This window comes from Ailuropoda melanoleuca, chromosome 11 (assembly GCF_002007445.2).
Source record: "Ailuropoda melanoleuca isolate Jingjing chromosome 11, ASM200744v2, whole genome shotgun sequence".
NCBI lineage: Eukaryota > Metazoa > Chordata > Mammalia > Carnivora > Ursidae > Ailuropoda > Ailuropoda melanoleuca.
In genome coordinates this window covers 54233439-54260463 of record NC_048228.1, presented here as the reverse complement: position 1 = coordinate 54260463, position 27025 = coordinate 54233439, and the positions used below count along the sequence as shown (strand labels likewise).

Genomic DNA, 27025 nt, shown 5'->3' with positions numbered 1-27025 from the left:
GCAATATATATAATATATGTAAAATTTTGCCAAACCCTTTGAGAGTACGTTGCTGGCATCCTTCACTTGTAAATACTTCAGCATACTGCCTATAACAAGTACATCTCTTACATAATTCTTAAAACCAGAATATTTAACACAGATATAGTACTATTTTCTAATATACAGACCAAATTCAAAATCTGCCAGTTGCCCCTATCATGTTCTTCACGGCAGTTTTTTCCAATCAAGGATTATGCAGTGCATTTAGTTGTCATGGAATTAAGCAGGAAGAGTTTCTGGGCCTCTTTCTATCTTGGATATTCTTCAAATGTACAAGCCATTTGTTTTGTAAAATGTCCTACAGTTTAGAGGTTTATTTAATTGCCTCCTAATGAATAGATTCGGGTTATCCTCTTTTGGCAAGAATACTACATAAATAATGCTGTGTCTTCGGGACAACACATTAGGAGGTTACAGGATTTAAATCAGGCAAATACTAGAACTCTACTCATTTGGTCAGCCATTCAGTCATTCATTCAAGAATAGCCTGGAAATAAAGGAAGAGAAGAAAATCAAAGTAGTTGACTAGTTAAAAGACTTTTGCAATAATCTTCCCTTCCAAAATCATGAGGACACCTGGTGAGGAAGGAAGAGATGTAGATATTAAAAATGTGTGTCCAACAAACCTTGTAACCAAGTAGATGCTGAAGGAGCAGCAAAAGGGAAGATTCAAATTAAACACCATTTTGTAATAGATTAAGTATCATGTTAAATAATTAATTAAAAACATTTTATGTCTCTTCCACCTCAAAAAAAAAAAAGCCTTTTAAAAAATACATCCTTGGGGTGCCTGGGTGGATCGGTTGGTTAAGCGTCTGTGTTTGGCTCAGGTCATCATCGTCCCGGGGTCCTGCGATCGAGCCCTGCATCGGACTCCCTGCTTTTCTCCCTCTCCCTCTGCCTGCCACTCCACCTCGTTTCTCTCTTTCCCTCTCTCGGTCAAATAGATAAATAAATCTTTAAAAAACTAAATAAAAATACATCCCTGAATTTAGAATTATAAAATAAATGGTTGACGCATGCATTCCTGACTCTGAATAATTTTTTTGTTCTTGGTTACTCAGCATCATGACTCAGCCCTTTGCCTTCTCCTGCCTGTTGGGGAAAACTCCCTCTAGGCCAGCTCAGTTCTGGAGCATTTGTTGTTCAGAAGCAGAGTGATGGATGAAGTGAGAAACTGAAAAACTCCGTGAACGGTGTAATGGATCTACTTGAGAAAGGGCAGAGAGGGAGCACAATGGCGTTTAAGAGCATGTAGCCAGAAGCCAGACCACCAGGGTCTGTATCTTAGGGTCTGGGCAAATTACTTCTCTTCCCTGTCCTTCAGTTTCCCAGTCAGTGCAGTAGAGATAATCATAGTGCTGACCTCACAGAGCCATTGCGAGTATTCATGTACTCATACAGAGAACATCTAGAATGGGACCTGCTGACCTGGTACAACTGATAGCTCTTTTATTACTAACACTGATAGAAAAGAAATGCACAGGTATGGAAAGTAAAAGTGGAGAAGAAGAAAGGCCAGACCACAGGACACTGCATCTGGGAGAGTTTGGGAAAAGTAAAGTCATTAAAGGTACCACCGTATGAATATGAGACCAAAAGAACCTGAGGGAAAAGGGCAAGAGGATTTGAAGAAGCTTTACCGTTGTTATGAATGGACTCCCATCCTTTGTAGATTCAGGGGTTTCAGTAAAAATGCTTTGTACTTATGTTTTGGTTGTTATGTTTGGGATTTCTCAGATTGTGGCCTCAATTAGAGGCAATCTTTAAGGTTGAAGCAGTCTAACTGGCTTTCTATGAACTACATTGAAGGAACTAAATGTGTCCAATTGTTACCTCCACCACAGGGTTTGGAACACTGAGACCAGCTCTTCAAAGCCCAATCAAAAGTATCTAATTCTTCCTGGATGACATTGTTGCTGCTGATTGTAGGGGCAGAGTCTTCGTGAATGATGTACTTATACGTCAGGCTGGAGTGGGTGTTGTTCTCCTGAGGTATGATCTGAAGGATACATGAAACATGGAGGTCACCTGAAGGGGCTTCACATTTTCAGTAAAAATTATAAATATTTCAGAACAGTCGTCTTATTAAAACTGGAAAACTTTCAAGCCGTTTCTAAAAATATAATGTTTCTGTTTCTATCAGCTGAAGTACAAGTATGCCCTGTTTAAGAAAAAACAATGTAAACATATAAAACTTTGGCCATAAAAAATATAAAAAATAGAGGTATATGAGTTTATATAATAAAAATAATAACCTTCCAATGAGATTCACTGTGGATTTCTTTAAGTTATATGTCTCCTTACTGCTATTGAAAATGATTCTTTAAAATAACTGTTTTGGGGGCCGCCTGGGTGGCACAGCGGTTAAGCGTCTGCCTTCGGCTCAGAGCATGATCCCGGCGTTATGGGATCGAGCCCCACATCAGGCTCCTCCGCTATGAGCCTGCTTCTTCCTCTCCCACTCCCACTGCTTGTGTTCCCTCTCTCGCTGGCTGTCTCTATCTCTGTCGAATAAATAAATAAATAAATAAATAAATAAAATCTTTAAAATAACCGTTTTGTCATGATGACAAAGATAATAATGTTCCCTCCAAAAAATGTACACATTATGGAAAAATACAAAGAAAATAAAAATTATCTATGATTCTACTAAACCAGAGAAAACCAAAGTCACTTTTGTTGTTTTGTGATGTACCCTCAAGATATTTGCATCTTGTTTGGTGTGTGTGTGTGTGTGTGTGTGTACAGATACACACTTTCTGGCTTTGCTTAGTTCACTTAATGTGTCAGGTACTATTTCCCAAGATAGTAAATAGTCTTTGAAAGCACACTTTTCAATGTCAGCGCAGTGTTTAATCCTAAAGGTAGGATGCATTATTTAGCCACTCACTTGTTAATAAATACTAGTATGGATTAGAATTTGTCCCCCACTTTGTGGCGATTTCTGATTTTCCTTAGTGAGCTAAACGGTACAAGTTCTTAGAACAGACTGATGAATGGCCCTTCAGAATAGTCAGAACAATTATTACTCTCATAATGAGAGTATATGGAAGTACCCCATTCAGCACTACATATTATATAATTTTCATCTTTGTTAACTGAATGGGCAAATGATTGTTATTTTAATTGTTATTTACTTGATAAATAGCAAAGTTTAATTTTCTTGGTTTAGTAGTCACTTGCATTCTGGTTGCTATTCACTGCAGGTTTGTGTCATGCCTTCTTTTTTATTGTTATACAGACCTTTTTTCTAAATAATTTAGGCAATAAGGACATTAATCCTTCTTTTATAATACACATTGCAAATACAGTCTCAGTTTTTTTATTTGCCCTTTAAATACTGTTTAGGGCAATATACTCTTTTTTAGAAAGTGAGTTTTTATCGACTTTCATGCACTAGCTTTTATAGGATTACATCAATTATACAAAGGGAAAAACATGTGCAATTCACTAGTATTTTAAACTAAAGTTTCAGAAATAGCTTTTGTTTGAGAAATTGGGTAATATTAAACTCACCAGGATGAAGGATTTGGTTTATCTGGGTTCTTTTCTCTGTTTTTCCCCTTAGTGTTTGTTTTTAAAACATTACAAATCAAGCACTGACCCTTACACTCTAGTCAGAAGCTTACGGCTTCCAGCCCCAGGAAGCTAGCTGCCATGCTCCCAGGCTCCAGCCTAGGGTTCCAACCCTTCAGAGAGGAAAAGAAAGATCATGGTGATACAGCACTGCTTGTCCACAAACCCACTGTCCTAGCTACAAATCTGCCCCTTGCATCTCCAGCTCACATTGGTTCCCTGTGCTCGCCCTGCTATCGGGGGACGAAGCCCTGAGGTAGGCTAGCATGGCGGCTAACGGCAGGGCTGAGGCCAGACACCTGTGCCACTGGAAAAGAATGCAGTGCAATTATATGAGTGAGATGGAGCTTCTGATCTCCAGCCATTCAAACTTCATTAAATTTTGATTAGTGTAAATTTTTGCTATAAAGTTATATAACCTATGAAACAGAATGACAGAAATATGAACAATTAATTTTTGACAGAGATAAAAAGATACCTTAATGGAAAAAAGGCCATTTTTTCAACAAATGGTACCAGAACAAGTCATTGTGGTGGCTTTAAAAATGTGTCTGCAAACCTTTGACATTTTCCCTCTCAATGAGTAGGGCTTAATTCCTCTCCCCTTCAGTGTGGGCTGGACTCAGTGACTGGCTTCCAGCAAACAGACAACAGCAGCATTGATGGGATGTTACCCCCAAGATTTGGTTAAAAAAGACGGTCTCTGTCTTGGCCACACTCTGTCACTTGGATCACTCATTCCAGTGGAAGTCAGCTATCATGTGATAAGGACACATATGGAGTCTAAGGAGAGGCTCACATAATGAAGAATGCAGGCCCAATGGCCACCCCCTGGGAAAGCTAAGAAGCAATCTTCTGAGGCCTTCCAGCAGCCCTGTGATTGAGCAGGGTAGCAGATGTCCCCACTGCAGCCTTGGGGTGACCAGCCACAGCTAACGGCAACCTCATGAGATGTCATGAGCCACAACGAGCCATTTCAGCATCTCCTAGTGGCCTGATACAAAACTTATATAAAATCAACTCAAAATGTAAAATATTAAACTATAAAACTTTCAGCAAAAAAATAAGAAAATAACACTGGATTAGGCAGAACTATGTACACACACACACACACACACACACACACACACACACACATATCATACCAGAATCTTGATCCATAAAAGAAAAAAATTGATAAATTAGACTTCAGGATAGTTAAAATATTTTGTTCTGTGACACTATTAAGAGAAGAAAAAGAAACTATAGACTAGAAGAAAATATTTGACAAATCATGTATTTCATAAAGGACATATCAAGTATATAGAAAGAACTCTTAAAATTCAACAAAAAAGATAAAACAACTTACTTTAACAATGGGGAAAAGATTTGGACACTTAGTCAAATAATTTTCAAAGAAAGAAAAAACATCCCTGGAATTGAGTGGGGATATTTGGTTTTTAAATTAGGATAATATTTTTTATAGAGAATTCAATAAATAGCACACAGAATCCAACAATATTTTTCAAAACAGGTAGATGTCTTCTGCTTTCATCATGAGGGGTTAATAGAGTTGCCTTGCTGATACTAAAAACAATAAAACTGGACAGAACATACAAGGGAACTTTTTTGGGGGAGGGAATGAATAACACAGAGAAGGACAGTGATCCCTGTGAGAAGACAAACAGGCCAGGTCTTGGCTTTCTGACAGGGTCAGGTTCTGGGCCCTGCACAGCAAACAGGAGCCCAAGCCAAGACAGCAGTCTCAGGGAGTTGAGGAGATGGAAAGTGGGGTTTGGAACTTGCAGGCAGGGTCCTAAAGAAAAAGGGGCTGCACAGAGGGGTGGCCCAGAAGCCGCACGCATCCTACAGTGAAGGCTGGTCTGTGCATGCCCAGGCCAAGACACCACACTGTCTACCAGAGAGTGGCTGCTGTGGGGCTGGGAGCAGGAGAGAGACACCCAAGTTTGGGTGGCGCTAGGGACCTAGGAGTTCTTATCTAGTCAGATGAAGAGGCCTTGCTAACACTTCACGTATTCAGCTAAAGCATCAAAAAGGCCATGCCATAAGAATAAGGGCAAAATTCAAATAGATCAGCCCTAACAAAGAATAAATCAGGCTTCACAGATCAGGAGGAAATGACAGCCAGAACAAAACCCTATAGCCTGTAAAGAAGGCAACGTAAACAAAATGCCATACAATTTATCAACTATAAAGTCTGGTATACACTTAAAAAAATTCTAAGAAGCAGGAAAATGTGACTCATAATCCAGAAAAAAAAAAAGCCCATAGAAACAGACAACATGAAGACACAGGACTTAAAGGAAACATTAGACATAATGAGTGAAATATATGGAAATCTCAGCAAAGGAATGGAAACAATATTTTTTATTTAAAAAAAAAGGACAAAATGGAAATTCTAGAAAAGAAAAGAACACCATCTGCCATGAAAATTTTACTGGATAGGCTCAACAACAGATTGGAGACCACATAAGACACAGTCAGTGAACTTGAACGTGGCTCAGTAGCAATTATCCAATCTGAAGAACAGAGAAAAAGTGATTACAGAAGGATGGACAAAGCCCAGGAGGCATACGGAACAATTTCAACTAGGTTAGCACACGTGTAAATGAGTCCTAGGAGTGAGAGACAGGGGGGTGGGGTGGTGGCACGGACACTTGGCACACAATGGAAAATCAACCCAAATTTGGTTAGAAAAAAAACCCATCAACTTAGATACCACAATGCTTGGTGAACCCCAAGCCCGACAGAGACAAAGAACATCACAAACTAAGCATATCACAGTCAAATGGCTAAGCAAACAATGAAACAAAACAAAAAGATAAAGAGAAAATCTTTAAAAAGCAGCCGGGGAAACAGATACCTCACATACAGAGCAGCAACAGGAACGAGGCTGACTTCTCATCATAAAGGATGTGTTGTAGAAGATAAACGTTACGAGTCCAAAGATGGCACCTGTATGTTGGCCCCTACTTGGTTTCTTCACAGCGGGCTGAGACACTTTAGCTCAGAAGCCTGCTAGCACCAAACTCAAATTTTTACATGCTCAGTTCTTTTCAATGTAGCCCAAACAGGCATATTTTTAGCCAGTTAGAACTTGCTTGCTTCGCATACCCCTATGAAACTGCACTTGACATTTGCTAACCGTAAAGGAGACTGTGGCTCTAAGGATCCCAAGCTGCTGCTGCTCTTGGAGTTCTCAGAGCAGACTCCCCACTGTTCTGCCAACTGACATCACCTAACCAAAACACCCCCTCTCCAAACCCTTCTCTCCCAGGAGTTCCCTCCTGAACAGTGGCCCCTGACCTGCAAACCCAGTAAAGTATCAACAAAGCCAATGCGCGCTACTGCCACCTTCTGGTCACATCTACTTCCCTAATCAGCTCTCCAATTCCTTCAACTTCCTATGACAGCATAAAAACATCTTTCAAGTGCTAACACACACACACACACACACACACACACACACACACACACACACACACACAGCACTAGCTATCCAAATGTTTATATCTGCTGAAGATATCTTCCAAGAATGAGGGTGAAATACAGATATTTTCAGATAATTGGAAGTTGAGAGAGTTCTTTGCTAGGATGCATACTCACGCCACAAGAAACCCTAAAAGGGATGTACTTTATATCGAAGGTAAATGATACTAGATGGAAAGTCAGATTTACAGGGAAGAATGAAGAGCACCAGAAATGGTAAATATGTGGGTAAATATAAAAATCACTCTCACCTTTTGTCTTTAAGATAACAGATTACTAAAAGGCAGGAATCATAATACTGTTACTGGGCTTACAATGTACATAAAATATATGACAAAGTTGCACAAAGAGCAGAGAGGGGCAGATAAATAGAATTATAAAATACAAGCAACTAAATACTCAATGTTCAAGGTAAAAGTGTTTTCAGATAAATTAATTTTAAAATTATAAACTAAACCAACTACATATTAAGCCTGTAATACCACATACCAAAACAATAACAGGATCGTGTAAAGGTCCATCTGTGTGAAGAGTTTCAATATCATCTTCAATGTTATAGTCCCATTCCACACCAAGATCTATGAAGGTCCGTGACTTGGCTTCCTCCCCTTTGCCATTTAAAATATAGTGGCCAGTAGCCTGGTTCTTAATAGCTAAAGGGAGAAAAGTGGGTAACCAGCATACATTTTATTTTATCATATTACAAGTTTGATGACCCATAGCAAGTCTATCCCTTTCTATAAATGACAGACTGTTTATTAGCATCAAAACAATCAAAATGAGTGTTAGTTCTGATATGACTTCCATTCCCTTCATTCGGCATTTAAATCCTCAAGCAGCAATCCTAACTAGTCAAAACCAATAACGAGATGGTTAAATAAAGGAGGTAAAAATTGACAAATATTCCCATTTGAAAGGACTGTCAAAGAGGTTAACAGTTTCTAACCCACTCCTGTATATTTCCTCAGAAAGCTGGGAATATTTTGAAGATTATGGATACTTCTATAATCATTAACACAAATCATTTATGCTAGGATAGCACATAACATAAGGGCTTCTTTACTTTGCTGTGTTAGCTCTTTCAAGTTAGTAGAAGTATTGATAGGTATCCAACATAGCTGAACTAATTTTTAGACCAACAATTAGTTCTTATGTTAGTGAAATTCCAAGGCCATGTCCCTACTTATATGGCTAGAAAAAGCTGTTTACTGGTGATAGAGTTCTAAATGCTTTATTGATCTAATAATTTAAAAATTCTTTTTCTAATGGACAAAACATAACAAATGGGATTTTAAAGTTTGGAGGTATTTGCCAGCATATAATAAGTTAGAAAATAAAATTTCATGTTATTACCATCCCTGAAAATGTGTAGAAAACAAGAGCAATTTTAGTTAAATACATTTATTCCTCTTGAGGTTTTTAAAACTAGTCTAATGTTTCCAAGGATAATGATCTGAGTTCTAGGACAAAAAATAAGGCATATGAATTACTGGAAAAAGAACTATGGCTGACTGTTAGATCATTAAGGAATCTAGTAGTGAACTTAATTTAAATACTAAAAAAAATTCCATAAAACACCCTAAAACAATTCATTTTTTTAAGTCACACATTTAAAATAAAAGCAATTTGAGACAAATTTTCATGGGGTTGACAGATGATGCTTTCGTTTCAGAGCGCTTCCTCGTGCTTTAATAGGTCAGGGAGTATGTGGAAGTCATATTTACATTTGTACACACACTTGAAACAAACCCCTTTAGAAATGAGATTGTTATATGATCCTCTCATAAAGGAGGAAAAGAATTCTAAACAGCCATGCAAATGGATCTGTATGTGCCAGTCAGAAAATGGACACATCACAGATACTGACTTTTCAGTAAAAGAACTTAAAATGCAATAAAAGTAAGAAGAGGCATACAGTAAGGCATCAACCAAAATATCAGAACTAACTGGCCAACATAACTATGGCAAATTTTTCTGATATTCTTCCTTAATTTAGTGCATTTTATTAACATATTTATTTTTTCATCCCCTAATACAGAGAAAAAATGCATAGCAGACTTGTTAAATAACCTTTTCTTCATATAAATAATGAAACAACCTAGGTTTCACCAAAAATTGAAGCTCTATTTTTGAATACTTTTTGTTTTAAAAAAAGAAGAGCGGGGAGAAATGACCAACAAAAACCACATAGTAATGCATTTATATGTAATTCTGAATCTTGCATATCTATGTATACATACATATACATATAGATACACATACATCTACACGCATATATATCTATGTATGATTTCTTTGACATTTCTCTAAGTGCATGCTACAGCAAAGCCAGCAGATAGAAACACTTACCAAGAATATGAGGAGAAGCCTCGTCTTCTTGGATTAACACATGTCTAGCACCAGGGGGTATATCAAACATCTTAAGGTACCCTTTGCATGTGTAGTAAATATCGGAGAAAGCAAAGAAGAAAACAAAAGCAACAACCATGGTTAGCCGAGCAAAAAATTCTTACTGCTCCTGCATGCAGAAGAGGGCATCCATAAACTCAAAGAAGCAGTTTCAGAAATTAATTTCAAAGCATTGGTAGCTTTTGTGACAACTGGCATTAGATTAGAGGAAACCTTTTTTTTTCTTCTTTTTTTTTTGTATCAAGAGGGGGGAGTTAATCTTGTTTCTAACCGTCTATCAGTCTTTTACCTTGTACTGAACTGCGAATTGTGTCAACAACAATTGAGGCAAATACTATACTTTCCTGTGACCCTCTATGTGAGTTTAGGTTTTCTCTTGTTGTCGTCATTGCTGTTAAATTTGTTTGTTTGTTTATATTTGAATAGAGCTGACACACGTAATGTTATATTAGTTTTGGGTGTACAACATAGTACAACATAGTGATTCATCCAGTTTATACACTATGCTATTTTAGTTTTCTAAACCACCCTTTTGAAGTGGGGCCAGTGTTTAGTGTCCTTAGTTGGCGAACTTCTTGAGATATTTCATCTGTCTATATATTATTTTAAAAGCTGAAGGGCAAGTGTATAGATAGCTAAACTTCTAATTAATGAAATATCTTCATATTTAAAGCCTGCTTTGTTCTAAAGAAATTTCAAAAGAAAGAACAGTGAGTGCCTCTCATTTTTCTTGTGATCAGCCACTAATTTAAAAGCCTTGAACAAGTTTTATTATGGGAAAGTTTTAAAATACATTCTTTAGATTTGACCAAATCATTTGGTTGGAAAGTGTCCGCAAGTTATGCCATACATTGCCTTAAAAATGTGCTCTAAACTCAATCTTCTAATCCAGAAATCATGAAATCAATATGCTTAATGGATTGCCTCGGGTTATAAAATCTTGTGTCAATCCTATTATGGTCAATGTCATATAAAGCAAATCCTGGTGTTATCACATGTCCTAAGTTATCTTAAGATCACTTAGAATTAAGATCCTAGCTATAAATCAACAATAGGACAAGCAGAAACCAAAATGTTTTATCCAGGAAATATAAACTAATATAGGGAGATGATGCAACTGACACCTTACATATGAAACATCCAATTCACATACTACAGGATGAGTCTGACAGAAATTCCCTTATAAACACACAATTGCCACTGTTATCAGAAAGAAATACGTTTGTCATTTCTATATGGACAATAAACATCTACCTATGGGTAGATTTACTTAACTTTTTCAGAATATCTATTAGTATCTTAACTCAATGGCAGAGTCATTTTGGGGTCAGGGTTTTCAGTACCTGAGCCTGGGTAAAGTCGAGTCCGTGAACCACAGCATGTTTGTCTGCGCATGCAATGGCTGGATGTAACGTGTTTAAGTGCCGACCAAGCACAGCAAAACAGCTTGATGCCATTTATGGATGCCCATCTTTCTGCAGTTTGCTACAACTTACCCAGTACATTTTTAGCTTCCCTTGTTTCAGCAAGAGAAATATTACGAGCTCCTTTGGGTAAAGTGAAGGCGCCTCTTGTCTTCCCTTAAACAGAATGTTTTTAATTAGTGAAGGTTTCATGTTTCTCAAAGTCTTGCTGTTTCATTGACTATACTATAAGTTATATAGATTCTATTAGGTAAGATAACAAATAATTCTGTAATTTTATATGTTGAAGTCAAAATGCATTTTTAATAGTTAGGTAATGCCAATAGACAGTTAATAGTCAATGAAAGTAAGACTAAGAATGAATGAGATATGATAAAGGTGATTGGAAGTTGAATACTTGCAGATTTCATTTTCCAGCAACTTGAATTCTGTATGGCACCTCTTGCTTAAATGTTTCCCTGTTGGAAAATGTTAATTAGTCTATTGAGTGACTATGATGACAACACCAGTGCAAAGAAATGGATGTTAGATTATCTTTGAACAGTCTGAATCCGTATGACTGATGAAATCTTTCTTCTCTTCTTGATTTGCAGGTTTAGTTTAATTTTTGAGGTATCTGAAAAAAAACCATTATGACCTCGTACCACAGAATGGATGATTAATGGATGAATGATTAATGGTTAATGGTAAAACCTTTTTTCTTTACATTAACTTACTCTGGAAATAAAATAATATGAATGATTTTATACCAAAAAGGATAATATAGCTGCCATAGAGAAAGCACACTTAATTGTTTCACAATAAGATGAAGAAAATTACATGTTTACTCCACCAAAACCATACTATATCATTTTAATTCTGTGTACGTTCTTAAAATAATATAATCAGCCAGAAATGGCAATATTTGTTTTTTTAACCCTTTAACTATCAAATGACTGCACAGGAATATCAAAAACATCAGTAACAAAAGACACTTTGGAGTGACCTAGCTCTGCCCCACTCAGTGTATCAAAGAGCAATACTGGTCTGTGGTCTGTGTTTTTTTTTTTTTTAATAGTTCTTGCTTTATAAAAATAGCACCACGATTAAAAAAAAAACAACACTCTACAGAAGGAACCGTGTTCCAACATTGTAAAAAAATGTTCTACTTAAAGCAGAACAAGATAACCACCCCATCCATCCCTTCTTCCCCTGTTCCCTTTCAAACCAGTCATGCGTCACTCCTGGCACACTGTTCTCGGTAGCAGGGATCCTAGGGCACCTAAGGCCAGTAGTCTTGGGAGGGGGGCGGTGGATCTTGCATGGTTAAGCTCTGGGGAAGCTGAGGTTTAATGAGAGTACAAAGAACTGAGAGAATTATTCCATTTGGGTGAAGACTACCTTTTTTATACTTTCTCTTCTATAAGGGAAAATCACTGCAACGACAATGTGCTCAAAGTAAACCAATTTCTTAGCTTTATTTTTGTTTTTTCTTATTTTATCATTCTACCAAAGACTATGCCAACTGTGTGGGGATGATGGAAGAGAAGCTTCTCAAGGGAAATACCATATTGAATTCATCTTTAAATGCTGAATTCCCGGAGACATTTTCTCCACAAATGCTTATTGAATAACTGAATAGTATTTGTCACAAACTAAAAAAGATCGTTCAGTAATAAAAGTTTGTATCCAAACATTTTATGAAAATTCCAGTGAATAATTATGAAACTCTTCATAATTTTACATATTACTTGTGCTTTTTTTTTTTTTTTCCCATCTGCTGAAACTTCACTGCATGCCTAAGTCCAGGTCATTGACTCGGAAATAAACACTAACATTCACACAAACAAGCAATCATACCTCAGGGTTGTTTTTGGTTGTGTACCTAATTTTGTGTAATATTAAACTTTTAAAATTATGTGAAATATGGAATCTATATTTGTAGATTCATAAATAGGATAAACTTGTTCACCTTTAAAATAAAAGAAGTAAAACTAATGCAATATTTTAAAAGTTGTATTTAAAATTTTGTGATTTTTTTAACTTCTGATCAACAATTTATGTGAACAGAAAATTCAAAATAAGCCTCAATTCTAATAATTAGGTCTAATGTGTTTTATTAAAAACACAAAATAGGGGGCGCCTGGGTGGCTTAGTTGGTTAAGCGTCCAACTCTTAATCTCTACTCAGGTCATGATCTCAGGGGTTGGGAGATCGAGCCCCTTGTTGGGCTCCACATTGAGTGGGGGTTCTGCCTGGGATTCTCTCTCCTTGTCCCTCTGCCCTTCCCCGCTTGCACACACGCTCTCTCTCTCAAAATAAATAAATAAATAAATAAATAAAATAAATAAATAAGTACAAAATAAAACAAAACACATATTTTAGCTAACTACTATAATTTATATTAATTTTATTTGTTCCTTATTTAAATTAAATAGATACTTAATCATCATGGATGCCATGGAGTATAAATCAGTCCAAGTGTTTTTATTTTTGGTTTTGGTTTTTAGTTCCTTAAAAGGTAATCTGGGGGTGTCTGGGTGACTCAGTCGGTTAAGCGTCTGCCTTCAGCTCAGGTCATGCTGCCAGGGCCCCACGTCAGGCTCCCCAAAGAGTGGGGAGTCTGCTTCGTTCTCCCCAAAGACCAGGGAGTCTGCTTCTCCCTCTCTCTCTGACTCTCCCCTCACTGATGCTCGTTCTCTCTCGTGCTCGCTCTCCCTCTCTTTCTCAAATATATAAATAAAATCTTAAAAAAAAAAAGAAAAGAAAAGGTAATCCGAACAAAAATAAATCAGCAGCTGATTTTTTGTTATGTTTTTAGGGAAAATGCTACATCCTAAAAGAAGTCTCAAAAAGTACAAATCATAGAGAAGGATAAACCAAATTCATGAGAGAACTCATCTTACCAATCTTCTTAGGAGTTCTGGTAAATGTCCCCTTTACGGTTCGACAATGAGAATTATCTCCTCCACAGACGCCACACTTATCCTCAACCTTCGTAGAACCGATTTCTTTATCACATCCCACTTTCTGGAAAGAGAAGATGTTAAACATGACTAATTTTAATGTGCCAGATGAAGGTCAGCAGCCTAGACAAGGTCAAACCATTTGTTTTATTGTAAGCCCACAGTGATACAGTCTGACCAAACCTTGACTCTAGCTCTGATTTTTTAATGCCTCGATCTTTTTGAAGAACTACTATGAAGTCAAATGATTTGTACTCTAGATTAAAATCTACTCTGGGATAAATCTCCCCAGCCTAATGAAACATTTACCCTATCACACATAGTCATGACCCATCCAACATGTATTAAGCACAGATATTGTTGATGCTGAGAAGATAAAAAGTAGGATGGTATTTTTCCCTTGTTGCTCTCCTATTTGGAAAGATGAATAGTAAAACGGTGAGCTGGGCATTAGCATAAGCTTTACAAGCTGGCTAGGGATGCAAAACAAAACTTTACAAAAAATAAAATAAGATGAAATCAGAGAAGGAGACAAACCATAAGAGACTCTTAACTCTAGGAAACAAACTGAGGGTTGCTGAAGGGGAGGCAGGTGGGGGGAATGGGGTAACTGGGCGACAGACATTAAGGAGGGCACGTGACGTGATGAGCACTGGGTGTATAAGACTGATAAATCACTGAACTCTACCTCTGAAACTAAAAACAAACCAAACCAACAAGCAAAAAAACAAACAAACAAAAAACTTTACAAAGTGCTGGAGATTTTCACAGGGCATTTCAAGAACGCAGAGGGATAAAAACAGAGCCATGGAAATTGTATGCTCATCGGAAGTGGGTTCAGAGAGCAATACTAAAGCCATGTTCAAGCCAACGGAAAGTTAGTGATGTACAAGAGGGGAAGGACAGTGAAAGATTTGCAAAGCACAGGCCATGAAAGGCCTCGAATATCAGGCAGGGTTTACATTTCCACAGGAACTTAACAGGGAACAACTGAAGGTTTTCTGAATGAGTGCAGGATAAGAGGACACAATAGGCCACTGCACTCAGAAGTTTGGAATGAAAATGGGCAGAGACAATGAGGACCACACGTTTGATGTACCAGAGACTATGGGAGGGTGAGAGATGGACAAAAGTCAGATTCTACTTTCAGGGAACATTCATTTCAAATGGGAGGTCTCTGCATACTTGAGATTCATTCCTACACACTTCAGTTGTGCTGAAGTGACGAAGAAACAGACAGGAGTAAGGTGTTCAGTTAATAAGGCTGATTTCATATCAGTTCAACTTGTGAACATGAACAAGAAAGTCAACTGCAGTTTTTTAAAAAAGGGTCTCAATGCGGCAAAACCTGGTTTTTGCATCTTCACCTCTTTTGTTCTGGGGTGGAATTCGGTGTTTAAACTTAGAATCAATTGGAAAGTAAGAGAAAGAGGGGGAGAGAGAGAGAGAGAGAATTTCTATTATTTTTTAAATAAAAGATAAAATACATTTAGCATTGCGTTTTTGAGTAAAGCTCTGTTGTGGAAAAGGAGATGACTACTAGGAAAATACTCAAAGCAAAAAAGGCACCATACCTCCGAGCTGTTGTATCCCCAACCAGAGGGATCAGAGTAACTTAGAAAAGGCATTTGGCTGGGAGAGGAAGAAAACCATATTTAAATCTCCATTCTGCCAATGGCCAAACTTTGACGTGAAAAGTGAAATGTCTCCCGCATTTAGTTGAGGCCTCCTCAACGAGTCCTAGGTTCTCAGTTTAGTGTGATTTTACAGATAAGACAGGGTTAAGATCTTTTGAAAACATGCAGATGAACGACAGTCAAAGCAGAATTGCACAACAGCGTAGGACGCTTCCAGCGAAGCCATGTGAACTCACCACGCACTCTCCCCGCACGCATATGCTGTACGGATCTTTGTAAGAACAGTGCGTTCCGTCATGCACCAGCTGTTTCATGTACACCACATCTCCAGTCTCTCTGGATTGGCAGTAAAGGTGGCATCTTTTCTTGGCTGCAAAAGATGGAGGATTAATTCGACTATGTACATAAAGTGACATATTTGCACACTACAGCGATTTTATTTTTAACAGAGTTTTTGCACGGTTTCCTGAAAACAAAACATTGTATGAATAAATAAAAGAAAAAGTAGCAGAAAAGGATACATATTTGGCATACGACTGGTCTAAACCGTGAAACTTTTGAGAGTGAAAAGTGGCTGAATTAATAATTACATAGGAACGACTGGGACTGTCCCAGGCAAACCAGGTTGGACGTCAACCCTGGATTTAACCACAGCTCTTCGATAAACTTTAATTCAGAACCAATTTCATTTTAGTGACACTTAGAGAATTAAAAGGGTTTCTCCTTTGTTTGAACCGCTAACCTAGTATGGTTTATGCCTCATGTAGGATCTTATTAATTAAATGTAATATAATTTACGTGACTCGCTTCACCTAAACAGATAAAAAAATAATGCATTTCTTAATGCGTTGCAACACTGAATTCCTATGTGGATGCATCTTTCCTTTAAAACAGCTTTTAACCTGAACTCAGCAGTGTGTTCTGTCGTATGGCCATCATGTAACTATTTTGTTTCAGCGACCCAAATATGAAGTACGGTGAGATGTTCCCATTTGCACACATTTAACCAAAAATTCAGAGGTAAGAAGTGAAACACTAAAATGGAATCTCCAAGTGTCTTTTCTGATAACTAGCGTACAGTACAAAAGTAAAAGGTTAAGATGTGCCTTTTGTTCTTAAGTCATGATCTCTTCTGACTCAGTTGTAAAAGACCTGTGGTTTTTTTCCCTAGTTATTTGGAAAGGAAAGATCACAGTATTCCAGAGCGTCTCCTAGTAGAAGGATGCCAGTCAAACGAGGAACCTTGACATGTCTCCTATGGGCTGCTTTCCATGGGTCTTTTCAGCAGTGACAGTGGGAATGCCATTGGCCGGGAACTAGCCCACAATTCTCACCTCTCTAGAGAAAGGCCTACGTTAGCCTTGTTCTTGGAAACCCAGCAGGACTTACCCCTATAAACACCAAGTTTTCTAATTTACCAAGTAAGGACCAAGAGTCCAAGGGATTGGTGTTGACAAGGCTTACACTCTGAGTCACCATCCACACAGCGGGAAGACAGCGGGCATCTACTCACCGTCGGGATGTTCGTATGGCAACCAGTGGTGCTTGGTATTCTGGTATTCAAAGTGGGAGTTACGCTGTTGGCACTGCTGTGCTCTGAAGTCCTCAAAGTGTTTTGGGCATTCTTCTGTATTACAAAGCTGGTACTCAAAATTAACACCAGGACAATCCTGACCACCATTGATGGGCCTAAAAGAAAAGACAACATTGAAAAAGGCCCTTTGGCTCTGGGCCAGCAGTTGAAGCTTGCAGACAGAGTACTCGAAGGCAGAAAGCCAGAGCTTCTCAGCTGCTGACACAAAGAGAATGAACTCACACTTCCTAATTTCCATCCCTTTCCAAAGGCACCATCCTCTCCCTGTGTGTGTGTCTGGGACGGGGTAGGGAGGTGGGGACCAAAAACTCAACTTAAATCAGCATTTCAAACAGTATATTTTGAACGCATGGTGAAAGTTTATAAAGAAATTTTAAAAAACATATGTATGGACTGAGGAAAATTAGATTTCCTACCATGCATAAAACATGTCCATGCAACCCAAAGAAATATGATCACAGCTCTATGTCTTAGTTTTCTCCCATGTAGACGCAAAAAATAATCCCATCTTCCTTAGAGAAAAATGGTGAGAACCGCGTAAGTTAACATATTTAACATACCTAGAACACAGCATGGTTTGTAGTGAACCTTAGCTGCTCTTATGATAATTTGTATTGTTTTTGTTACTTCCACTAATACTACCAGCATCTCTTCCCGTGAAAACAGGGATGTGACATTTGATATCCTTTATGAAAAACTTTCTCAGAGCCATCCTGCGGCGAGGGACTAAAGAAGACGCTTTCCTCACCAGAAAGAATGTCTTATGCTTTTGCTGAGCACGCAAGAGGGATTCAATATATTTAGTCTGAGTGAGTGAATGGGGAGCTGTTCCCCCAGTTCCTAGGTCTTGGTTCATTTTCTGTGGTCCTGCTCAGCTACGTTGCTCTCCTAACCCCGGAGTGAGTGAGCCCCTGGCTGGAGGGCTTCCTGCAGTGGCCCTCCCAGCCTCGGGGCCCAGGACTTACCAGCACAGTGACGGGCCTTCCCTGCCCAGCTCCCAAAGACTTCTAAATACCAATTGCTTCCAAAATCTCTAGTCTTCACTTGAGCCTCTCATCTTCACCACTGATGACTCTTCGCAAGATTGGTGAATGGAGATTTACCCAAAATAGACACTTACACCCCTAGTTTTCATGTTTTGTGTTTGACATGTACTTCACGAACAGAATATTAATAACATAATACTGAAGCATTTTCTGGTCTATCCAAAAACAACTAGAATACAGGAGTTTACTCACGTGGGATTATTACACTGGCGTGTTCTGAAACGGACACCAGTTCCACATGTCCGGGAACAGGAGCCAAATTTGGTCCAAGATCCCCAGTTGCCATCTTGTTTCTGTTGATTAGCATTTTTCCACATGCAATGACCCTTATAGCACCACTTAGGAAAATGACAAAAGGCAATTATGAAAGTCATGCATAAACTGAAGCTCAAGTTATTACACAACTACCACCAGTTAAAGGCCTTTATTTCTTTTTTCTCCCCCGGTAAAAATGCATTTAAAATTAAGGCAGCACAATTATAACAATAAGGTGCCCTATATAGGATAACTTAGATTTGCATTTTTAAGTATAAAATGAAAAAAAATTCACTCACTCAGACAAGTTTTTAAATGATACACTTACAGTGAATATCAAACAAAAGCAATAAGAATGATCTGAACCCAACATGCATAGCAGGTAATATTCTACTCTCCATCCCTCATTAGTACATAGCAGGGTTTTTTAAAGGTAACATGCTCCCCTTCATAATAATAACGAAAAATATATGCCTTAACTTTGGAGTTAATTAACGTATCTAAAACATATACAGTGTTTAAAACACTTAGGTATGTTTCAAAATTTTCATTCACAATAATTCTGAGAGATAGATAGGTCATTTGCTATCTTTACATTTTAGATGAGGAATATGGGGGGCCAGGAATGGTGATGAGGAGGAGAAGACCAACTGGCCAGGAAGTAATTAAGTGGGAACTACTGAACCTTGATACTAGAGGCACCTCACTGGTACCACCCAGCACACAGCTGGTGCTCGACAGGTATTAGTTCTTTTCCCTTTCAGCATTTGACTTGCTTTTTTGTCCTACTTACAATAAAAATGTTTCTTAAAACTCAAATTTGGTAAATTTAAACAGAACACAAATACATTTAGAGAAGTTGGATGCTCAGGGTTGATTTACAGGATATATTTTTCATAAAGCAAAAATGAATCAATTCATTGTTGTTCTTGATTTTTTGGTCAAAAGTTTGTAACACTGAATTTTTCCGGAGGAACACACTATATGTAATGTGCTTAACATAATACCTAACAAAGTTTAAACACCAATAATGGCAGATTTGATGATGATGATGATGATACTTGTAATTCTCAGAGCAAATGCAGTTCATACACATTTGAAATAGAGCTTTAAATGGCTTTAAAAGAACTAAAAGCTATGTAAATCTTCCTTGCCAGCTTTTGGTCCTGTCTACAATATCTTATTTCCAAACTAGTCAAGGCTCTTCAACTTGAGTTCTTAACATGCCTTTGTTTTGGGTTTGGTGATCTTTCCCCTTATGAGTAGCGCAGCTTGGCCCCTGGCCAGTTTCTGAGCATTCAATCTTGATTACACAATTTGAGATTTAAAACCTCTGGGCATCTTTCCCCAAGGAGCAAGGCCAAATCTTCTGTATAAATTCACATGACTATTTCTGGACAACTTTCACAAGGAATGGGAAGCCAGCAAGTAAATCAAATCCCATTAGCAGGGGACCAGATATTCCACTGAGCTGCTGCTTCCTACTCTATCAGGTCCTAATCCCCCAAATCTGTAAATGTCCTTATTGGAAAACAGTCTTTGCAGACATGATTTGGTTAAGGATTTTGAGATGGAGAGGTTATCCTGGCTTATCCAGGTGGGCTCTAAATGCCAGCACAACACATGTATTCTTATAAGAGAGGGGCAGAGGGAAATTTACACACAGAAGAGAAGGGGACAGTATGCCCATGGAAGCAGAAACTGGAATGGTGCGGCTACAAATCAAGGAATGCAGGCAGTCCCCAGATGCTGGAAGACGCAAGAACAGATCCTCCCCTGGAGCCTCTGGAGAGAGGATGGTCCTGTCTACACATTGATTTTGGCTCAGTGAAACTGATTTTGGACTTCTGGCTCCTAGAGCTATGAGAGAATATAATTTCTCTTGTTTTCAGCAACTAAGGTTGTGGCAATTTGTCATAGAAGCCCTAGGAAACAATGCTAGTACATTATCATAATGAAAGCCCATACACCATGGTTGGTACCAGAATGACTACAGCAAGGGTCACAATTTTCCAGGTTTCTAAAGATGATTATGATGAAACCTATCTTAAATCTTCATTGTATACATAGATATACTCACTTTTCCAGCAGCACATTCAGTCCCATCAAGTGGGGGTCCCTTTTTTGTCTTACAAAAGTAGGGATTATCAGGATGGCTACACCACAGCTGTTTACATGGGTCAAATGTTCGGAACTAGAAGAGAGAGAATCAGGATCTCAATGAAATAGGGATGGCATGTCATACCAACATGTCCGACAGTATCTTGTACACACTTTCTTCATGTCATGTTCCTTGGGTATTTTAATTTCAAATTAATAGTCATAGTTGGGGCATAGTAAGAAAAAAAATACTGCCTAAGAATTCCAAGGAAAGAATACTTTTATTCTGCTTTTCTAAAATATCAATGGTAAACAATAATTTGTCTGTGATTCTCTGGCTGACTTCAACATTTCTGCATACCATTTCTATTTTATGGTTTTCAAATGGGTAATATGGGAATTTTAAAGAATTTGTAAATATTATGACCATTTCAAACATGAAAACTTATTAAGATGCTTTTGCAGCATTCATCAAAACAGCTTCTCTTTATCCTTGTAGTTATGAACCAGTCAGATTATGAATAATACTGAGCTGACTAAAAGCAGAAAATATTTATAAGGCTTGCTATGTGAGATAAGGTGTTGTAGGTATAACAAAATCTCATAATACATTCATGTGGTTTATAATGTACTTTCCATACATTTAATCCTCAAAACAATCCATGACTGAGAATATGAGTTATAAGGCAAAGCTTTAGTTATGATTATAAGTGAGACAATACAGCCAGACTAGAATCTTAGTATTCTCACTTGTGAGAATGTTTTTTGTTTTCCTAAAACACCACATTATAATATCCAAATGGATGTGTAAGCACACATATTTGTGTGTGGTCTTTGATCTCTTTGTAACTAGAAACATCTCACCATTCTCTAGATTTAAGAAAAAAATCAAATACCAGTTTATCCATATAGTCATTGCTTACAGCACTAATCACCCACAAAATAGCCTTATGGTCATAGCTTTTATTTTTTTTAAATTGTACTCATTTTGGACCTGGATTTGTTTGTTCTAATTCCTATTACTTAATGCAGAAATTGTACTTTTCCATGACATTGAGCCAAAGCTTTAGAATTCTCAGGTCTAAAGCATTAACGCAGGTAATAAGGAGCTGACAGCGTGTACCTTACACACAGACCAAACGGCTGTAGATAGATCGACATGGAAGATTTCAAACAGCAGATCAACTTCTTTTCAGTACCTTGAAATACTTATTTTCTTTGCTCTAACACATAAAGCTTGCTCCAACATATAAAAAGCCCTCCTTTCTTCCTTTTCTTTTCTTTTTTTTTATGAACTACTTAAGTTCAATGCAGGAATTTGGTGAAACATAGCTCTAATGTTCACAGCCACATGGAGGACTGGCTTTACTGGACTCCATTTACTATGTGCCTGCACTGTGCTAAGCACTGTAATTACAGTATCAAATTTAATCCTGATGTCAATTCTATGAGATAAATACTATCATTATCCACATTTTACACCCAAGGAAACTAAGAGAGATCGCATAAAGTGCTCAAAGTCATACTTCTAGTAAGTATGAGATCCAGATTCTGACAACCCACCTAGTCTGAGTATGAAACCCATATTCCTGACCTTCATGCTACACTAGGACTCTCACATGAGAATATACCTAGACCACCCTTCCCTATGGTCACAGCTACATGAAATCCTGGGCAACAAACGAATGAAAAACAATATACTGAAGGCTTGGAAGTCATCTCTGAAGGTAACAGAAACTAAGGGAGCATCAGAGCATAAAGCTTTAGAGCTTGACAATCTTAGTTTCAATGTCTAGCTCCCTTATTGACCAGATGTGTGATTTAAACAAATTGCTCAATCTAAGTCTTAGCTTTTTCATCTGTAAAATAAAAATACACCAACTCCCATCTAGTCTGCTACAAGGATTAAATAAGATAATATATTGGAAGCTCTTAGCTTCAGCACATAGTGACACAGCAAACACAAAATCATTGATAGATATTCTTCCACTTGCACCAGTGAGTCTATAAAGGTCATCAAACAGGAGTTATGCAAATAGATTTCAAGATGCAAAATCTCAATTGACCGTGAGTAACATACCGCAGTGCACATTTTATAGCCAACCCCAAAGTCAAAACGACATTGCTCATCCATAGAATAATTGATTCCAGGAAGTTCTGGGAGTTTGGGCCAATCATGTTCAAAAGGGTCATCAAGAAGACAGTCATAGGAACTGTAGAAAGGAAAATATTTCATGTCGCTTAATGTTCTTTTTTTTTTTTTTATCACATCCTAATGAAAAACTATTCTTAGGTTACAGACCCTGGAATTTCATCCAATCATACAGCAAGATCATACAGTCATACCTTTGAAGGTTTTGGGTTTCACTTCCATTTAGAAAAAGACCCATCATCCTTATTCATTCCAAAAAAGAAGCCAAACGTGACTCAGGAATACAGGAGAATTGTGACAGCCTTATTCATGGCCCCAGCTACAGGGACTATGTGGCACTCTCTGCAGGCGTCACGTGACCGTCCTTTCTCTCCTCATCCTCAAGTTTGACCACCAAAGATTACACAAGAAATTTACTAAAAGGAGACCACGGTTAACAATTCTTTTAAATTCTAGGCTTACTGCTTAAAATACTATGATTACATTATGGTGTCATTGTGCCCAAAGCTCTGAGTCATAAGAAAATATTCATCATGAGCAACAATTCTCATTCTCTGGGAGTTTGGTTAAGGTCAAGGTCCTAAAAGTCAGTTTCATGTCTGCGTTATGCTACGACATAAATGCTCTCAGGACACGCAGAAGGGGACCTACTGGATGTATCTCTTCAGTTCTTGGCCACTGCACCGGGACCAGTGGTAACGATGAAACGCTGCTTGCACCAAGGGGGCCATGACACTCCCCATAGCGGTCTCATCACCACACCTGTTGCCTTGTCCGTCGTGCTCCATTCCCAGCCTACAACAAAAGTGAGACCTCACCGGTAAGAATCAGAGGGGCTGTGGATTTTGCTTGATTTCACTTTTGGAAATAAATTCAGGGGAATATGCATTTTATAAATTAGCGTGGCTTTTGCGGAGGAGTCCCAGAGACTGTGAAGTAGAGAACACACTGACAGAAATGTCTTCCTCGTCTGATAGCTATGAAAAGTGCAGGGGTGTCTCTGCAAGCCAGAGTCACTTATTAACTTTCAGTGCGTGACCTCTTCCCTGTTTTCAGCTCCTCACACTTGGCAAGGAATGAGGGTTGCTTGCTGGCATGTACTCTGCCCAAAGTATGAACAATACTGAGAGAAGCAGGGAAGAAAAGACTTTTTTTTTTTTTTTTTTTTTGCTTTATAGCTGTCAACAGTGACTTACACATGGCCAGTCTCATGGGCTACTACAAAAGCAGATGAAAAACCGTCCTCATGATTCAGGGTACAACTTCTCACTGGATGACACATGCCTGTGACTGGAGCATATCCTGTAGAGAATAACAATTACTTTTATTTTCATTTTATGAGAAAGCCCATTAAGAACTACTACTGGACCTTTGCCTAGGAAAAAAAAAAAAAAAGAACTTTTCAGGAAACAGAGGCAGTATTATTTCGCTGCTAGCATTGTGCCACATTCTCTTGGGAAAGCCACACACAGGTAATGGTCTCTAAAAAGATTCATTGGATCTGTGTTTTCTCCTTCCCTAAGGGAAGGAACTGCCTGGGGTTACTATTCTGTTCTGCCCACCAACAAAGCCCTGTCTTTCTGTTTTTAGTGAATGGTCCTTCCTACGATGGTACTGATAAAGGGAGACAGAAATTCCATCAACGTTGAAAAGAAACTCATCAGTCCACTTTTTTTTTCCAAAGTCTACATCAGAATTTATTAGATAAATGCAAGCTGACTTTGGAAGAAAGCTTTTTGGCAGCAATCATTTCTTCATGGCATCTCCTTCCCCTTTCCAAGCAGTTAGTGGAAATCACACTGCATTTTACAGCATCCCCTCTACACCCCCAAATGCACGGTCATTATCTTAAAGGCAAGAATAATTTATTATAGCATTTAAGTGGCATTTAGCATTGTGAATTCCACAGAAGTCACTGGAAGCAATAGAAAGAAAGTGTATGCCTGGCTGACACATGATGGAAAGTGATGGTAGGGATCTGAATATTTGAACGGACTCCTTGATTTAGGATCATTTTTGAAAAGTCATGCCCTTAAGTTTTTCTTCTGCATATTAATAGAAATACCTTGCATTCCAGCAGGTCCAAAGTCTTGCCTTGTTAAGAAAATTGCATGATCATGGTGTTCAGAGTGGTTCGGATCAGACTTTTGTTGTTGGCAGGCCCAGCGACACACGTTCTCCAAGCTTCTGGATGGGTTTCCCCTTTCTATGAGGCTGATGGACTAAGAGGAAACAGTGTGTTGAGGAAGCACACAATACTTTCCCAAAGGTTTCCTTTTATCATCTGCTCTGAAGTCAACATTTGGGAGTGCAATACTTCAATGATGTTCAATAATATTATTTAGGGCTTATGCATCTAACTACTTTTGTTTGGGAATTCTAAATGCCCATGAAGGATATCTGAATGACGATCAGTGGTACCTGTGTGAAAGGTGACTGACACATTTGTGGGAACAGGTAACACTGACATTTGCTATCATGGGGCAATTCAATGTTAATCATTGGGGTAAGAATTCTAGTAGTCCATTTCCTAATTCAGCTCAGATTTCTTACTTTTATAGATACTAAGAACAAAAAAAAAAAAAAAAAGGAAAAGATTTATCCAGAGTTGTTAAAGTGAAAGATCTTTAGGTAAAATTTTTATTTATTTATTTATTTATTTATTTATTTATTTGCCCAGAATTGATCAACAAATGTGGAGAATATAAATTCTTCAATGAGCTGGCAAAGCTGGTCAAGTCTTCATTTTGGGAAGTGGTCAAATTACATAAACCTTACACTGAAGAAACAACTACCCATTTTTAACCCCAGCGGGACGAAGAGAGATGTACTCTCATCTGGCAGTTACAACAGATGGATTAACATTGCCTGGAATGTTGCTACGACCACATTATGATCAGTAGTTACAAATTCAGAGGGAAAAGGGCCCATCCTTCAAGAACCCAGTATCCATACTTCCTGGAGTAGTTCTGATAGAATGCGAAATTGAATTTGGACCCCCAAATTAGTCCCTACTTGGCTGACAGCCTGAGAGTTTTGTTATATTTCAGCAAATATCATTATCAGTGTTTACACTCTGAATAAAATTAGCTTGGTTTATTATATGCTGATCACATACTTCTCCAAACAAATCATGTAACAACCAATTGAAGGCTGTTAACATCTCCAGCTGGAGCTGACTTGTACTTAGTGTTAATGACACAAAGTAGGTCGGGTTTATGGAATAAAGTAAAGATCAATGACACCCTCTCATCAGAAAATGATAAGTGGGTGTTAAATACATAATGAAATGCAACCACATGGATTTTTTCCTGTTTGCTAAATGCGTAGTTTCCTTAGTATTTCATAATCAGAAGGATTAATTATGGGAGGGGGCATGTAATTTTAAATATCAAGAAAATTGCCACGTTAGGCACTTTCTCAAAGGAAGAAACCATGGTCATCCACTTCATTATTTCCAAGGACAAGGACACATCTACTGCCATTTTAAAGCCAACTGAAGTTAGTCGCATTTAATGAAATTTCCACCATGTGCATTTTGACCTAATTTTTTGTTTTCAAAAGGATTAAAAACTCTTCTAAGTGAATATCCACTGTATACTTTCTTTTCTTAGGTGGAATGATATACATGTGAAATACTGTTTTTAACAAATCATGAGAGGGCAAGGATCTTTGCTATTTTTCTTCACTGATATATTCAAAGCACCCAGACACATAGTAGGCACTTGGCATAGATATTTTGAATGAATAAATGGTTCACGAATTTGATGATAATGGTAGACTGAGACATTCTCTTTCCTTACAACGGTATCCATTTGTTTTCATTCATACAGTCATGCTTAGAGCCAGGATAACTACCTACGACTCCATTAGACAGATAAGCAGAGTGAATGGTATCACCTCAAAAACCATTATGTGCTCCGAGTGGGAGAGCTATGCTTGTTGTGACAGTTTTTCCTCCTCAGTTCTAATCAGCTAGGTCTATGTGAGACATCAATGCCACCTGTTAGCTGTAGCTACAGAAATGTAATCTTCCGTTTGCTAGCCCAGTCCTTCACGTTCATACTTCACATATTTTAAGACATTTTACCTTTGCATAACCCAGCATTATCATGCGCACCAGGACCACATTCATATGCACTCCAAGGGACTCATCATGGTAAATTTCATTCACCTGGAAACAAAGCAGATCATTGCTAAAGGAAAAGTGACACAATGACTTCATGAGATGTACAACATTTGAGGGATCAGCCATGTAATCACAAGTACTGGAGTCAAGTCACTTTTTTTAAAATTTTATTTAAGCTGAACGCTCTTACCTTTAGCTTTGAAACAATTCTCAGATATGTGAAT

The 27025-nt window shown here is 38.0% G+C and overlaps 1 protein-coding gene across 1 annotated transcript in view; it reads right to left on the bottom strand.

Annotated features, from left to right (window-relative positions):
- Positions 1 to 27025, bottom strand: part of ADAMTS3 (ADAM metallopeptidase with thrombospondin type 1 motif 3) — a 260177-nt gene that overhangs the window by 23544 nt on the left and 209608 nt on the right. The window contains exons 6-18 of the mRNA XM_034671705.1: positions 26763 to 26846; positions 24738 to 24894; positions 23869 to 23974; positions 23324 to 23467; positions 22601 to 22733; positions 20501 to 20614; positions 18358 to 18503; positions 17039 to 17214; positions 15762 to 15895; positions 13829 to 13952; positions 9460 to 9540; positions 7600 to 7763; positions 1879 to 2044 (exon numbers count right to left, since the gene is read on the bottom strand). Of these exons, the coding sequence (XP_034527596.1) occupies positions 1879 to 2044; positions 7600 to 7763; positions 9460 to 9540; positions 13829 to 13952; positions 15762 to 15895; positions 17039 to 17214; positions 18358 to 18503; positions 20501 to 20614; positions 22601 to 22733; positions 23324 to 23467; positions 23869 to 23974; positions 24738 to 24894; positions 26763 to 26846 (1729 nt within the window). The remainder of the gene's footprint in view (positions 1 to 1878; positions 2045 to 7599; positions 7764 to 9459; positions 9541 to 13828; positions 13953 to 15761; positions 15896 to 17038; positions 17215 to 18357; positions 18504 to 20500; positions 20615 to 22600; positions 22734 to 23323; positions 23468 to 23868; positions 23975 to 24737; positions 24895 to 26762; positions 26847 to 27025) is intronic.